The 15,960-nt window shown below is 43.6% G+C and overlaps 1 protein-coding gene across 2 annotated transcripts; it reads right to left on the reverse strand.

The window, feature by feature from the left end:
- Positions 1 to 1,017: 1,017 nt before the first annotated feature.
- LOC110471061 (CX3C chemokine receptor 1) lies at positions 1,018 to 12,959 on the reverse strand. 2 transcript variants are annotated; one of them, XM_021531292.4, is made up of 4 exons: positions 12,711 to 12,959; positions 11,416 to 11,487; positions 7,559 to 7,636; positions 1,018 to 2,658 (listed from the first exon to the last, which is right to left on the reverse strand). In XM_021531292.4, exon 4 carries the CDS (start codon positions 2,642 to 2,644, stop codon positions 1,583 to 1,585), a length of 1,062 nt encoding a protein of 353 aa, XP_021386967.3. In that variant the 5' UTR covers positions 2,645 to 2,658; positions 7,559 to 7,636; positions 11,416 to 11,487; positions 12,711 to 12,959; the 3' UTR covers positions 1,018 to 1,582. The 2 variants fall into 2 exon arrangements, with proteins under 2 accessions (XP_021386967.3, XP_021386966.3); XM_021531291.4 differs by having other exon boundaries at positions 7,548 to 7,636; positions 12,711 to 12,958.
- Positions 12,960 to 15,960: the final 3,001 nt, after the last annotated feature.

Below are 15,960 nucleotides of genomic sequence, written 5' to 3' on the forward strand. Positions count from 1 at the left end.
TCAGCTTCATTATTGGCAACAGTCCTTTTTCCACTCAACCCTAGTCCACAGTGCCAACAAATTCTCCTTTGCTTTTGCAGCAGATGATGACAGGGATGCCCAGGTAAAGGACTCAGTTGCCTGATGGCTATTTTGTATCCCCAGTGCGTTGTTACTGCATGAGTAACAAGGATATTTGGAGGCTGTGCCCTGCATGTGGGAAATGTGTCCTCCGGGATGCATTAAGTCTGGGTACAGCTGCAGTTTTCCCTGGTGAAATCAGCTGTGGTGGGAGAGGCCACAAAACTTGAGGAAGGTTTTGTTAAGCAGCATGGGCAAGTGATTATTTTGTCCCCAGAGCCATTGTCTGTGATAGTGTAGTCATGGTTGGTGTTTACAACCTGTGGCAAGCAGGGCATGGGTGAGAGGCAGGGACTTACCATGCTCAGCTTGATCAAGCTGTATTTGGACCAAGCACAGGGATATCCAATTCCACACTTCCAGTTCCCATTGTTCCACTGTCAGAGCCCTTGGGGATTGTGGGTCTCAGATTCAGTCAAAGAAAGAAACTGAGAGTTTCTAGCCAGGCAAAAGGCCTGGGAAAGAGCTGGAGAAGAATGTAAATAATTCTTTATCACTCTTGTTTTTCACATTGCTTATAGTTAAGTTCTATCACTGTGCGTCAAGCACTTTGCACCAATGCTGTGGGTTGTTTTCACTTCAGAACCAATGGAGTTGGTCCTCAAGAAGCTCTGTATAAAATAACAGTGTATTTTGAATAAATAGGAGTTTTACTCTCACAGCCTTCTGGTCAGTCTTCTCATTCCTGTCCTGCCTCAACAGCGACAGGGGATGTGCTCTGTGAAGGCCTCCACTGAGCTCTGGCATTTGGCTGAGGCCAAGCCCATGGAAACTGGGAGATAACACCCACTGGCATATCTCTAATCCTAAAGGATGGATCAGAGGTCCTTGTTCTGATTACTGCATGCTATAAACACAGAGAGAACAGGGGACACTAAACACATGTTCAGAAATAACTTTGGTTTTTTAAACAGTGGGATTTTATTACATAAGAAAACACAGTTAAAACGTTTGTTGCAATCAATAATCACAAAATCAGTTCCTTATGGATATATAGCATCAAAAATACACCCCTTTACTACAAAAAATATTCCCCTCTCCTAAAAGTCAGTCACCATTTATTAAGGAGATTTCTCTTCCCTTAAAAAATGAGTTTAGGTCTATGTACATCAGTATTACATGCACATACTCTGACAGATGCACAGGTTCCAGTGGTGGAACAATTCAAAAGATTCCCTACCCTTAAATTCTTCTTCTCCTTCTTTTCTAGGCAGAGAGCTCCTTTTTTTTTTCTATTTTCCCTGATCCTTGCTCTTGATTCCATTCCATGTCCAACACTGACATATTGTACTACTTCTGTTTTTAAAAACTTGGCTGTTTTAGAATATTTAATGCTTAACTAGAGGCATGTCAGTAATTCAGTGCAGCCTTTAAGTCTCTTCATATGGGTAAATGCAACCCCTCAGTGGCTGCTATCCCTGCAAGAGACACGTATTGATACATTTCTCCATCTGAGACCATTTTAGACGAAGACAGAGACATCCTGGTCGCTGGTGTTCTGGGTTATGTTGCTGTTCACCACACTTTCTGCATAACTAACTGAATGAGAGACCTGGTAGTGACTGCAGGGCCCACAGAAACACAGGAATGGACAGTACTTAAAGCAGACATGATAAAGGTATTTCCTGAATTTTTCCCCAGCAAAGGCATAGATAAGAGGATTGAGACAACAGTGACTGAATGCAATGGTTTCGGTCAGGTGCATTGCGTAGTCCAATGACTTAATTTGGTTGCAATTTGTGAATAACTCATAGTGATTTAAAGTATCTAGAAAAATCAGTACATTGTAGGGTGACCAAAACAGAAAAAAAACTACCACCACAATCAATATCAATTTTATGGCTCGTGCTTTTTTCTGATTTTTGCAGGACAGGAGGGTTTTGATGATCCCACAGTAGCAATAGAATATGATACAGACCGGGATGAAAAAGCCAATAGTGTTCAGCTCCACATTGCAGAACACTGGCCAGATGTTCTCCAGCTTCTCTGGGTAGACAGCAATGCAGTCATTTTCTATGAGCTGGGAGAACACAAAGTGTGGCACTGACACTAAAACCGCTATTGCCCACACTCCACAGGTTACAAGAAAGCCATGTCTTACTGTTCTGGATTTCAGAGAATAAGTTGCCCGGACAATGGCCAAGTACCTGTCAACACTGATAACAGTGATAAAGAACATTCCCCCAAAGAAACCAATGTAATACAGCGAGGAAACAGCTTTACATGCAATAGTCCCAAGGGTCCATCCACGGACTGTGTTGGATGCCCAGAATGGGAGGGAGATCACAAAGAGAAGGTCAGAGACAGCCAAGTTCAGGAGATAGATATCAGTGATGCTTTTTTTGTTGCCTTTCACAATGGCAAACACCACCATTAGATTTCCTGTGAGGCCAAGAGCAAATACCAAAATGTAAAATAGTGGCAGAAATATTTTCCCAAACTCTTGGATGTCGGTTTTATTGCAGGAGAAAGCATGTTCATCGTAAGCATATTCAGCTGTGGTTTCTGCATATGCTTCTGTCATGCTGAATTTTCTGGCTAGAGACAAAATGGAAAGAGCAAAGAAAATAACATTAGAGTGATCTTATATGTATTGTGGTAAAATACCGAGGGACTGCACCAACCATGCTTTGGGATTTTATCACTGTTTTAGTGAGGGCTGTATTAATGTGGAGCTGATGGTAGTTATATTATGACAAAAGCCCAGACTCTGCTGTTACACCTACTTCACTGAAAATTAACTCTTTAGGATAAGAAAAAAAATTGATGAGAATTTCAACTGCTGTCACATAAGCCCCTACTTACTGAAGTGCAGCAGGAGCAGCAGCAAGCTGAGATCTGGCTGAGCTGTGCATGTGGTGCATGGCAGCACCACAAGCAAGGCAGGTGCTCTGCTGATCTGTGGGCAGTGCTTGGCAGGAAACGACAGTTCACAAGTAGTTGCTGAGCAGATTCAGTGCCTGTCAACACCCCAAGAGCCCCATCTTCCCCTAACCCGGGGCTGGAAGGGTACAAGGCACCCAGTTTGGCCAGGCCTGAGCTGATGCTTGCTGATAAGGGAGTAGCAAGTCTGCATTGGGACATCGCTGGCAGCAAGCCTATCTTTGATGAGGCTTTTCTAAAAATCATTCTATGATCAAAAAAGATAAAACACATTGACCCTTTTCTTCAAGAAACAAAGCATCTCATGACTGCTCCTGCTCTGGCTGTGAGGCTGGAGCCAGGAATTCACCTTGGCTGAATCCAACGAGAGTATGGGGTGCTGGTGTGTGACCTCTGGACTCACTGGTCTGCACACCCAAAAACCCAGAGCACCTGCCATTTCATCTGCTCTCCTTTGGGATGTGGTGTTCAAGTCTCTGCAAAGATTTCTGTTTGCAAGGAATCAGAAATCCTATAGGAGCACAGATGTACTTTTATCTGGTCTGCTCCCTGGTTGGGTAAAGAATTTGGAAGTATCCATTACTTGGTCTCACTGTAGGAGATGAAAGAAAGTGAGTGTGATATGCTGTCCAGAAGCCCAGGGAGGTGATAACATGGCCAAACCAGCCTGTTAAAGCTGAGACCGAAAGAAAAGGTTTTGGTTTTGATAACAAAACTGCGACTAATAACTACACCTTGGCCACAGTGTCACCATTGCCCGCTACCTGTACAGAAGGGACTCAGTTCAGTGACCACAGGCTGTCTATGTTTACATCTCCTGTTAGTGGGAGATCTAATCAAGTTCATCCTCATCCAATGCAGGTCAGGCCAAATCTACTTTAAGACAGGACAGACTGCTTTCCAGACTGCTGACCACACCAATAAAACTTCTTTTCCCAAATATAAGGTGAGCATGGATGCACTGCTCAGTAGTAGGTGCTAATGGTGTATAGCTAGTCTGACTCCTTACACTTACAGCTAAGTGACTGGAATCCACATTTCACCAACAGCAATAGTTTTTATACCTTCTATTACAAATAAGCCATGCAAGATTAAACATGAAATAAAGATGTCCTCAGGTGTGAGACAATTTTCTATGACATGGTGGTAACTACAACAATCTTCCCCATGAGTAGCTACTGTGACCATACTGACATTTTCCCCTAATGCCTCATTGCCAGTGCATCGTTTGTGGCATTGCCTGTGAAGTTCTGGCCTCTTATTTTGTAGCAATATCTTAAAGAGCATTTTTTTTTTTTTTTTTTTTTGGTGCTAGTTGGAAATGCAGGGTCTCAGTTTTAAAATATTTTTTAACCTAAATGTTCAAACCCTAATGATTAGTGCCTACAGACTCTAGAAAACATCTTTGTGGTTTGCACAGGAAAAGTGGGCTACAAAAGGCTGTCTCAGCGCTGGTAGCTCTGGGGCATGGGCACAGTATGGTGAAAGCTGTTTGCAGCAGGCAGGCACACCCATGGGCAGAGCGGCTCTTGCATTATCTATTCACTTGAACTGGGAGCTGAGTCTGCCTTCAGAGTCTGTCCAGCCCCTGCCTGTCAGCCCAGTTCTATTCTCAAGCCTCTGGAAAGGAGGTATCTGACACCAGCAGAGTTAAAGTGATACAATCTGGAAAAGCTTAGGTGCTGGGGCAGAAGCTGACAGCAGTTGCAAACAAGATACTTATTTTCTACTGGTGAGACAAATAAAGAGTTGCCATCTCTTAATCTGCCCTGTTGCGTGATACAGATATGAGCAGGAGAATCACATATAATCTCCATAACCCATCATTTTCTGCCATCCAATCCTGATTTCTTTCTTGCCTTCTGATGCAGCAAAAGCAGCAGGGTACACCAAGTCTCCTGTGCTGAATATGTGTCACTCTGTCATTCCCCCAGCTCCTTTGCCACTGAGCTGTTACTGCACCCATCTGTGCACCCAGAGCCTACACCTTCCTCTGTGGGCTCATGTGCTCCACAGCTGGTTCTTCACTGAGGCAGCAGTAGCTGAGGGCTGCAGAAGTGACTGACTGGGGCAGGAGCACATGGTCCATGAGAACTCACTGGGTTTGGTCAGCCTCAACTAGAGATGTCTCAAGAGGGATTTGGTGTGAAGGTGTAAAAATTAAACAGACAACTTTCTTTGGGGGAATAAATAGCAATACCCATGGGAAATCATTACTTAATGTATTGAAAAGAAATTTTTGCCATAATGGTGGTCAAACACCAGGACAGAGCTCCAGGGAGCTTGTGGGATCTAATCCCTGGAAGTACTTGAAACTCATCTGGCCCTGCTCTGTGCATGGGTTTGGGCAAGACACCTCCAGAAGTCCTGTCCTGTCCTTGTGACTCTGTGGCAATGCCAGACAGAGATCATGCTGTTTCTGCAAAGTGTCCCAGCTTCTTTTCTGCCAAGTCAGCTCCTGTTTCAGACATGTCATTCCTGGTGTGACAACCAGAAGTGTCATCAGACAAAGAGGAAAAAACTGATCAAAGCTTGCTCATATCCCCTTAACACCTTTGTTAATTATGTCATCATCCTGAGAGGGCTGTCAGTGGTGCTTGTTTTGACTGTCTGTGCTGTGTGAAATCCCTGCTCTGGAGAGGAGGAGCACACATTGCTTTACTCTCATCTCTAAGAACTTCGAGCTATGCTGGTTTTTAACATGCTTGCTCCCTTAATTCACATTGAGAAAGGCAGTTTGTCCATCTGGAGAGTTTCCATATGTGTCCACAGAAGTCACTATGTTCTGTGGGACACAGGATATCACACATATAAGGAAATGCAGCTCCCACCAGGGCTTAGATGTCTCAGGTCTGGCAGACTTCTGCACAGACTTCTGAACTGGTCTTGCCTGGAGAGAAAGTTGGGCTTGGGAATGGCCACCTTCTTCACTAGAGAACATTTATGCAGACATGCAGGAGAAAACTCCTGGCCTTAGTGAAGTACACTGAAACATTGCTTGTGCTGGGATATTTCCTGAAATACATTTTCAGTCAAGTAATCTCCTCTAGATTACTGATGAGGATAATTTATTTCTACAGTAGCAAATTATTTCCTTTACCCTTGGATGGGTGCTTGTGGGGTCTGTGGTACATACAACAACGGGAAGGGTGAGATTCTATATTGCATTTCCAGGGGCAAGCAAGGACCCCACTTACCAAAACAACATTGGTGTTTGAATGTGCCGGCAGTCTGTGGCTTACTCACTCTCTATCTCCTGGATTTTATTTATCAGCAGTCACTCATATCCTTCTACCACCACTCATCCTGCACAGGCAATGCCACCAGCACTGTTTGAATATTTAGCTCCTCTGATACCAGTTTGCTCAGTTTCAACTGATGATTCTCAGTTGATGGGCTGCAAATTTCAAAGGGCTCCCAAAACCCAGCCCATGCCAGATAGGGATAATGTGTTGAAATGATATTGCACCTTAAAGAAAGAAACTTAGATCTGACAATCCTCCATCCTTTCCTATCAAGTATTTTCTGTCAGCCTCTCAAAGTCCAGTGCAGCACATACTACAGGTTTCTCACCATCAACTTCAACACAATTTTCTCTTTTATGCTTACAATAAATGTTCACCTAAGAGACAGAGTGAACTGAAGAGTGTAGAGGACACAGGAGGACTGCAAGGCTTTGAGGTTTCTCCACCAGATATTTTCCCTTGCTGACTACAGGAAATAGTAGATTCACTTCTGCTTCTCATGGAACTGCTCAACCACTTTTCTCTGTCTCCGGATTTCCCCATCAATTTTACACCCTACTCTTCGCAAACACTTCTGCTCCTAATCATGTTTATAGCTACCTCAAAGACTGTAGTCTGCAAGACCAAGACCCCTGTTTCTCAACCTAACCACCATGTGCTTGCCATGAAATACAGAGGGAAGTGAAATTGTGAGAGGTCTGCAAACTCCTCTAAAGAACAGAAGTTGTATTTCAATCTTCAAACTACACTGGTATCAGGCTGGGTGACATAAGAGAAAATCCTTTTTATATATCTACATATCAGATATATTCAGGTATATCAGATATATCAGATTCTCTCCAGGTGTCATCTCTGACACTTCAGCCAAGTGCCATGTTACAGGTTTTATTGCCAAGAAGAGGGAGATCTACAAGCAGTTTGCCTCCCTGTGATTCCGCTCCTACCACCAAATTAAAAGAAGTGAAAAAAATTACCAAATCCAGACCTCTGCCAGAGGGTCACACTTCAGATTTGTACAATATGCTAATTAAAGTATTTCAGCCTCAGAAAGAATTTCACACCTTAGTCAGCATTTCTGAGTGATGCTTACACACTTCTCTCATGCTAGAAAAACATGTTTTCAATGCACACTGAATATCCTGATTAATCAGCTGGCCCTGGGAAGCTGAAGGCTTTGTGAGAACCCCTGTGAAACCCTACAGGTGTGTGTAGATCCCTTTTTCACCCTTAGATCTGAGCTGCCATCACCCTATCCAAATATAAATGCTTTTGCTTTTTTGCATGTGCAACTACACCCACCTGTTTCTTACCAGCTGGTGATTCTCAGCAAGAACACAGGGATGACCTCAGGCGCCTCCAAATGAAATGTTGAAGCTATGGTGGCACTTCTAACACACAAAAGAAAGAGATTAAAGTAAATAACCAAAACTTGATGAGAGCTAGGAGGAAATAGCACTCTGGATAAAACTTAACCACCCTGGCCAAGAATCTACCACAGAATCATTAGACTGCCACAGACACCTCTACCCATGGTTTAGATGATACACCACCCAAAACTTCAGCTCACAGTTAATACAGTCACCCAAGATGGGGCCTGGTTGCTAGTCCTACGCCCTGCTAGTTCCTGTAATCCACTTAGTTTATTTTTCAGAGCAGGGTGGTTCCATTCACAGGCAATGGCCTCTGGAGCTTGTTTGGACCACGTTAGATAGTCAGGGTTAAAAACAAGCCCATCTCACCAAATACAGTTACTTTAAATATTAAATTTCAGTCTTTCATTCAGTCCTGAAGTGGGGAGATGTTCTCCCTATTCCTCCTCTACATGCAGACCTTTGAAAGTGGGAAGCAAAGTGGGAGGGCTCATTTAACCTAACATTTAACTCAGGCAAAATTAATTTAAACTGTCAAGGGGCAGAGTGCAGCTAAAGCCAATCTGCATGGCTTTATAGAAGAGGATATTTTAGTTTGGGCATCTGAAGTTATCTGATGGGATTGCAAGGTTGAAAAAGGGAGCTATCTGGGTGAGTTGGAGCTCTGACTTGCACTGCACGCTTATTTGGTTAACACGTGTCTCCAGCCCAAAGAAAGACCAACAAAGTATTGCAATGGGATTTGGACCAGTTAGATGTCAGATCTCAAAAGACAGAAGACGTCCATGGAGGAAGCCTTGCTGAACTGGGAATATTGCTTGTAAAATGTCTGCGGAAATGACAAGTTGAAAGCCAAAAACTCTTTGGTGTTTTCATAATTGTTCTGAAAGCACATTGGCAAAGAGAGGTGGCAGGGGCACTGATAAAAGGGTTACAGGACTGGAGAGTGATTCAGACAATCTGAATAATCTGGGGCTTCCGGAATGATTCACATTGGCCCTAATGGAGCCAAATGTAACCAAAGTGACATGGCTGGGAGTTAAACAACACAGGTTGTGTCTCAACTGTGGGGGCATATATCTGAAATGAAACCTGACTGCAAGAAAGGCTGATGAAACCCTCAGGTGTTAAAAGAGCTTCCAGATAGGAAGGAACAAAAGAGCGATGACTTTGACACAGCAGAGCTTGATACAGGGCCCGCAGGCATCATTTGGTAACACCTGATTTCACTTTTGCTTGTGTTAATAATCTTGCTAATTATTTGAGTGGGATTAGCTCTCCATTACATTGATGCAGGGAAATTCAAACCAGAAACATGCAAGACAGGAATAAGATTATTATTTTTAACAGTGAAAGGCTAATAACTGGAACAGACTTCAGGTAGGAAAAGGATATTTTTGCATGTCTGAGGGTCTTCACTTTGAGAGAAGATATCACTCTGGGAAATGGATTTAGGCCAGACATAGTGGAGAGACTCAACAGGAGGGTGCTGGATTAAATTCTACAACCCTTGATAGGCAGGGAGGCAGACCAGGATGAGGCACAATTCTCTGAATAACTATGATTCTCTTCTGGTAACAAATGACTGAAAAAGCGAAACTCTTTGATCTCTGCTCCAAACCAGCTAGCTCAAATCTTAAATGGGATGTGAACCCTGGAAGAAGCAGGGTCCTGTGAAAACCATGGAGCAGCTGCTGTCATTGGGTTAGCAGTGAGGCTATCACGATGGCTTGGAAAGAAAGCAGCACAGTTTGGAGATGTTGTTAGCAAATAGCCACCCTGTTGAAACCTGTGTATTTTCCCACCTGACCAGTTCTTTTTTCATTCCTCCCTAGCTTCTGAATGAGTGTGGAGTAATGCCACATGCTCACTGCCCCTCCAGTTCTTCCTCAATGACTTTAAGGTGAGGAAATTTCTTTCTTTGGTGTTTCTTTTTTCTTCTGTCATTTATTCTCAGATCAACTGGACTATTTCTGTGGCACATCAGAATTCTGCAAACCTAATAATTGCTTTTCACTCTGGGTGATTTAATTTATGGAGGCTTCCCCCAGTAATTCGAGGATAAGCTTTTTAAAAGCAAGTAGTTCTCTGGGATGCTTTGTTATTGAATTTTCCAATTTAAGGTGAAGTTGAAAGTGCAGAAACATTATGTTGAGGCTTCCAAAGAATTAGGCCACTTAAAGTGTCATAAGTAAATTACTCAGAAATAGAAGCTGATAAAACCACTGCTGATAAGAATATGACTGACTATTGCAGAGGCCTTGGATCCCTTTACAACGGTATTTAGGTCAAAGATATTTTAAAAATGCCACTTCCCTGATCCAATTCTACAGTTTTTACACCAATATCACAAATTAAATTAGAAGCAGACAGCACTAGTTGAAAATGAGAGGCATGTAAATCTACAAACTTAAACCAATGGTTTTTGGTAGAAAAATTCATGTGGAGAGATCAGACTTTGATAATGGAAGGCATGAGATAATGCAGAGTCCAAAATCCCAAGGGTCTCTCTCAGCATTACCTAGGGCATTATAGTTTTGGAAAATGCTTCCTCAGTGATGCTCCATGCACACCTGGAGGTAACAGTAAGTAACCAGAACACAAGATTTATATTAGCCCATCACATCAAAATTAGGTATATTCATGATTTATTAAGAAAAGCCAAAAACATGGAATTTCTTCTGGATGTCTCTGCCAGTGTCAAGGGCTTCATCACCTGTCTTTCAGAGCAACAACACAAGTATTATTTTGAACAAAATCTTGCCCTTGCTCCTTCAGTGTGCTGGCCAGTCTGGTGGCCCCACTCAGGTTGTTTGTGCTGCCATCACAAAGCAGGCACAGGGGACTGAACCCAGGTGTCCTGGGCACATCCTGCCCTCAGCAACATCCCCCCACTTGCTGATTTTTTTTTGCCTCACCAGGCAGACTTGCTGTGAGCCACTGGGAAGGGACAGCTGCACCACAGCAGTGTGTGGTTTGCTGGGGCCAAGTTATGTCCTGCCAGACCCCTGGCAGATCACCCCTGTGGCTGGTGTATTTACAGAAAAAATTGAAGCTTGCAGTGATTTCAACTCCTTCCCTCAGCACTGGGGAGACAAAGCCCCTCTGAGACTGACAAGGTGGCTATGCAGGAGCCTTGGTGCCCGCACACTTCATGGAGCAGGGAATAGGTTCATGTTTCAGGGCATGACCAAGTCTCTTGAGCACGTGAAGCTGTTTCAGAAAAGACTCCATGAAAGATGACCTGACAGTACAACTCATACTCCCATGTCTCCCTTGCATGTTGAAGTTGAGGTTCAAAAATCACTGAAATGGTTCTGAAATTTGCATCCTTATCTCTCAGGGTGGTCTTGATCCTATGACCAGAAGCAAGGGACCTTGACAGAGCTTCTGCAGCCTGAAATGGTTTCCCAGCAGTGCCCTGCTCCCAGGGATCAGCCATGGGATAGGAAATTAAGTAAATGGTGAGCATTGTTGTAGAGCAGTAGTTATTTTGGTCCTCACAGAGGCTGGCGAGCACTTTAACTTGGCTGCTGGGAAGCAGTGGCAGAGCTGAGGGAGCAGGTGTCCTCCCAAGAGCTGCCCTCAGGGAACTGGGTCTTTGGGGTTGTCATTTGATGATGGTGACTGGATGGTGACTGCCAGGATCGGGTTTTTCTTAGAAAATTTATTTCACAGGTATTTCACCTAGCTTGTTAGTTCCCCTAATTGCCCTTTCTGCTTGCACAATTGCTCAGGCACTCTGTACCTATATTTTCAAATGTATAGCTGACCATTTTGCCAGTGTTTTCTCTTACCTGCTCTTCCTCGGTATTTCTTTTTCCCAGGCTTTCTCTTCTGAAGCAGCATTCAAATTTCTTTTGTATTTTCTGTTGAAGGGACAGCAAAATCAGATTATTATTTGTAGCTATGAGCACTGTTTGTACTTGTTTATGGTTACTGTTGGCTCCATCCTCTCACTACCTTTATTGTGGCATCTATTTGCTTCCTGCCTCCATCCCCTTTTTGTGATTAATAATTTCACATTGCCCCAGCACCCCTGAGAAATCAGAGAAGGCTCTCCAGAAGTGGGAGATCTTTTAAATAACTTTCTCCATCATTTCAGAGAGCAGAGCACATTAAACCTTCTTGATTATGTATGGATGAGATTTAAGTGCCTGCTCCTTCCTTGAAATATAAATTCTTTTATGGGATTTACTTTCAATTTATTATGTGTTGTCTTTTTTCAAATTTTAGCCTTTTCTTCTCCCTTTTGCACTTTTTCTGCACTGCCCAAACCCTTTTGATTCATTGCAGTTGCCATCTATTATCCTGACATCCAGTTCCCTGCCTCTGGCTGCACTGCCTGCACACAGGGCTTGCCCCAACAGACCAGATTTTGGAAACCACTGCTGTGGACCTGTGTTTTTATCACACAAATACTTAGCAGGTTGCCACCACTGTGGCATTACCCAAATGTCTCACACAAACTATCAGACATGTTCATGTAACATGTTTCCTGTGGAAAGCTGAGTCACAGAAAAATTAAGTATATTATACAGAAAGGTATGTGTTTTCAAATGTCTTTAATTTCCATTGCTCTCTTGCGGGTCTGTCTGTGTCAGACGCTTTCTATTGACTCTATCAGATTTTCTGCTTTGGCTGTCTTTCAGTGTCAGTGATGTTTTGGATGTTGGTTCATTGACTAAAACTAGAAGCAAGCAATGCTGGTGAGTTGTGAAATCTCTGCAGGCATCAAAGGAAAAACTTCTAATGAAGTAGAAGGGCTGTATCTTCTTGTCTGTTCTTCTAGGTTACTGTTGCACACCAGTCATATATCAGCATTTACTAACCTTGAGGATTTCTATCCAGGGTAAATATTCATTGTACCACAGGATGACACAAATAATTAGTGACTGAGTAAAATTTATCTGCCCTGGTTCACTTCGTTAACAGAAGTGCTTCCCTTTTTACTTTCACAGTTTGTAAACGGTACCCACATCATCTTTACCCAAATTAAATATCATTTAGGTTCCAAGCACTAAGCAGTGGAGAATTTCCTTTGTCTCATTTTTCCCTGTCAAATTATAGGGAAAATACAATTGCCTCTTACCTTAATTCATAGCTGCATTGGAAACCAATGTTTTCTTCAAGCTGAGCCTGTTTGGATTTAAATGCATGTTTCCTCTTCTCTAATGCTCATGCCTACATAAATTGCATGGTTAGCTTCCTGGGCTGAGCTTAGGGGCTGAGCTGAGAAAGTACTGATGTGCTGTGCTTGGGCCCTGCTGGCTTCTTGTGAAACTGTCAAGTAGGATGCAGCCACTCAGAGGGACAGAAGTATTTACACAGGACAGGATTTGCACAGAGACAGAAATGCCTGAGGTGCTGTGACAGCACGTCAAAGCTGTCACCCCCTTATTTTCCCCCCTTCTATGCAGAATGAGACATTTTCCACTCAGACACAGTGTGTAGAAATATGAGTTTGGTACAATAGCAGGGGCCTTGGGCTGTGGGAATGCAGGATGCAGCACAGAGGAGTACAGGTATGGGAGTGTAGAAAATGGGGCAGAGGCTGGCACTGTGGAGCCACACAGCTCTATACAAATCACTGATGGTCAGGTAAAAAAAATGCAGATCTGGAGATGGCAAAACTAGGTTTAGTGGTAACAGAGAGAACAAAATTAGTGTCTAACATACATAAGGGGCACTGCCTATAGTCGGTTGTGTATAAAGCAGTGAAGAGAGAATAAGATATAAAAGCATGTTGGAAAACAGAAAAACAATCCAAAACAGATCCTGGAAAAAGACAGAAGGAAAATCAGGGTGAACACCGCACTCATCCCAGGGAAGGACTGGAGGTGCTGACAGCTCTTTCTGACACCTCACTTCACCACAACCACCAGCCTTAGGGCCCAAAGGAGCAGGGATAAGTGTGAGCATAACACCAGGAAAATGGATAGAAACTATGTGTGTGCAAAAAATTGAAGTTGCAATAATGTTCTTGCTTTTCTGCAACCAGCAGATTTAAACTGATAACAATTGGAGTCTCAAGAATGCCATTGCACTCACAATACATTCTTGGCTCTACCTATGATACATTGTGCTCCTTCTTTGCCTGTAAACAAGATTTTAAGTATAATGTCTCTCTGCAGCCCAGTGGAGTCAGAGGGTTTAAAATATTGGGATGTTCATAAACCAAGGACTCTTCTTGGCCCCTGACCTGAGCATCCTGCTCAGGGTCGCACTGTGAGTGCAGCACAGCTGGGATGCTGTGAAGAACATTGCCAGGCACTACTGGTGCCCAAAAATCAGTTCCTCTGGGGTGGAGCAGGGCAGGAGGCTGTGCAGTGGGGTGTGGTATGAGAAACAGACATTGCATCCACTTGGCTGCTCTACCAATACCAAGGCCCTCCAGGACACAAGGAATGTGGTCCTGGAAACACGCCCAGGTACTGCCTCAAAAGTCAAGGGAGATTAAAATGCCCTCTCCCCAGAGGCAGAGTTGTGCTGTCTTCAGGCAGGCTGACCTTGGTGGGATTTTGGGGTGGAGAGTATCTTCCAGGTTGCCTGAGCTCTTGCTTGTGGATTGGTTAGCAAGTTACCAGGCAAGTATCTTTGTGTAAGTTCAGTTCTGGTATTTCTGCCAGTTACATTTTGCGATTTTTTACTGTGTTATGCTTTATCTATCAAATGTTACATCTGGAACAGCTACATAGCAATGTAATTAAGGTCAAACCGTGGGCCTCCAACATCAGCCAAATTATGCAAGTGATGTCAGCCGGGTGGGCCAGGGCAAGCACCCATGGAAATAATCAGGGGACTGACTCCTGGATAGGTGTTAGCCAGGGACAGCAAAGATACACTGCTGGAAATAAAGTTTAAAGGGTAGGGAATTATAAAGGGCCAGAGCAGTGAGTCTGCAATACTCACCTTTTTCTCTGACAAGTGCCAGCAGACCCATTCTACTAATTCTTTAAAAACAGATGTAAAGCACTCTGCACTGTTTTTAGGACAGCATCAAAAGGCTGGTTTCTCCCCAGGCCCATAAAGTAGGATCTATGACTGCCAAAATTATGAACTTTTAGCTTGCAGGAAGGTAATTTCTGGTAGATGGTACTAAGGAAATGTTCTCATTGTGTGAAAAACATGAGATTCAGAAAGCTGAATGAAAGCTTCCTCAATGCCAGTGATAGTCTGATACTATCGAAGCAGCACTGGCCTGTCTGTAGATGGGCTGTTGTTTGGAGGACACCCAAATCTAAATTTGCCTCCCATGTCCTCGTGGGGATGATGAAGAGCTGTGTCCCTCCCTCCCCCCCTGAGCCTTGTAAAGAAGCCACAGATGGATCAGTAGGAGTTTCCCCACTGGGGACCTGCACATGCCAAGCTGGTTTGCTGCTGATCAGTGAAATGTGGGCAGAACCCAGACAGACACGGCCACCCTCACCGTGGTGGCACCTGCTCCTGGGTCACCAATACTCAGCACAGTGCCACTAGTGTGGCTCTTTGCAGGCAAAATCCTTGAGAAGAGGGTCAAACAGGAGAGGCTGGCCCCAGGCATTTCTTACCTCCAGGTAGAAGGAACCTCCTAGAAATAGGGTTTTCCTGAAGGTGGTCATCAACCTCTTCCTCTTGTGCTGCCCAGAATTTAACTGGAACCAAGCACATAGCAGGCTATTACCCTCAGAAAGAAATTAAGTTTGCCAAATTTTACCCACAGAGGTTTTATCTGGAGACTTCAATTAAAGATAAACCAATTCAAGCTGACTCACAGAGATCCTTAGCAGATGTCCCTCGGAGACACAAAAGGCTTTCTGCTGTATTCTGCTGTGAGTGAAAAACCTAGATAAGAGTGTTACTCATTATCATGGTGTGCACTTGTAGTGCAAGATAGACAGATGTGAAACCAATACCATCTGAAAGGCAACTGCCACATCAACCATATCTCTGCTCTCCATCTTCAGCCTCTTCACACTCTGGTACTGAGGACAGCTCAGGAATAAAAAATTCTGAGGAAGCTGCTGAAAGGACTTTCATTTTGGTCCATACACAATGGATGAAAACATCTTTTGTTTCTCCAAGCTGAAACAAAAAAGACATTGCATCCCTTGTAACCAGAGAGACTTTTGCTGGGAAGGGCTAGGTATAGTGTGCTGCTTTCTCAACTGGGAGGCCTACAATGATTTTACAGGAAGGAATCAAGAGTAAAGAATGACACTGTGGCTAAAGAATGGCAAACACCCTGGTCTTTTTATTCTATCTCTTTCTGAGTGGCCTTCCAAATTTGAAAACTCATGTCTCTCCATATCTAGGGAGACCAGAAGTACTTCAATACCACTGGCATCTCCTCATGCTCTGCA

Source organism: Lonchura striata, chromosome 2 (genome assembly GCF_050655825.1).
Source record: "Lonchura striata isolate lonStrDom1 chromosome 2, ASM5065582v1, whole genome shotgun sequence".
Lineage (NCBI taxonomy): Eukaryota > Metazoa > Chordata > Aves > Passeriformes > Estrildidae > Lonchura > Lonchura striata.

What these genes read in the sequence shown, in the direction of transcription:
- LOC110471061 (XM_021531292.4), bottom strand. Translation starts at nt 2,644, where the DNA reads ATGACAGAAGCATATGCAGAAACCACAGCTGAATATGCTTACGATGAA.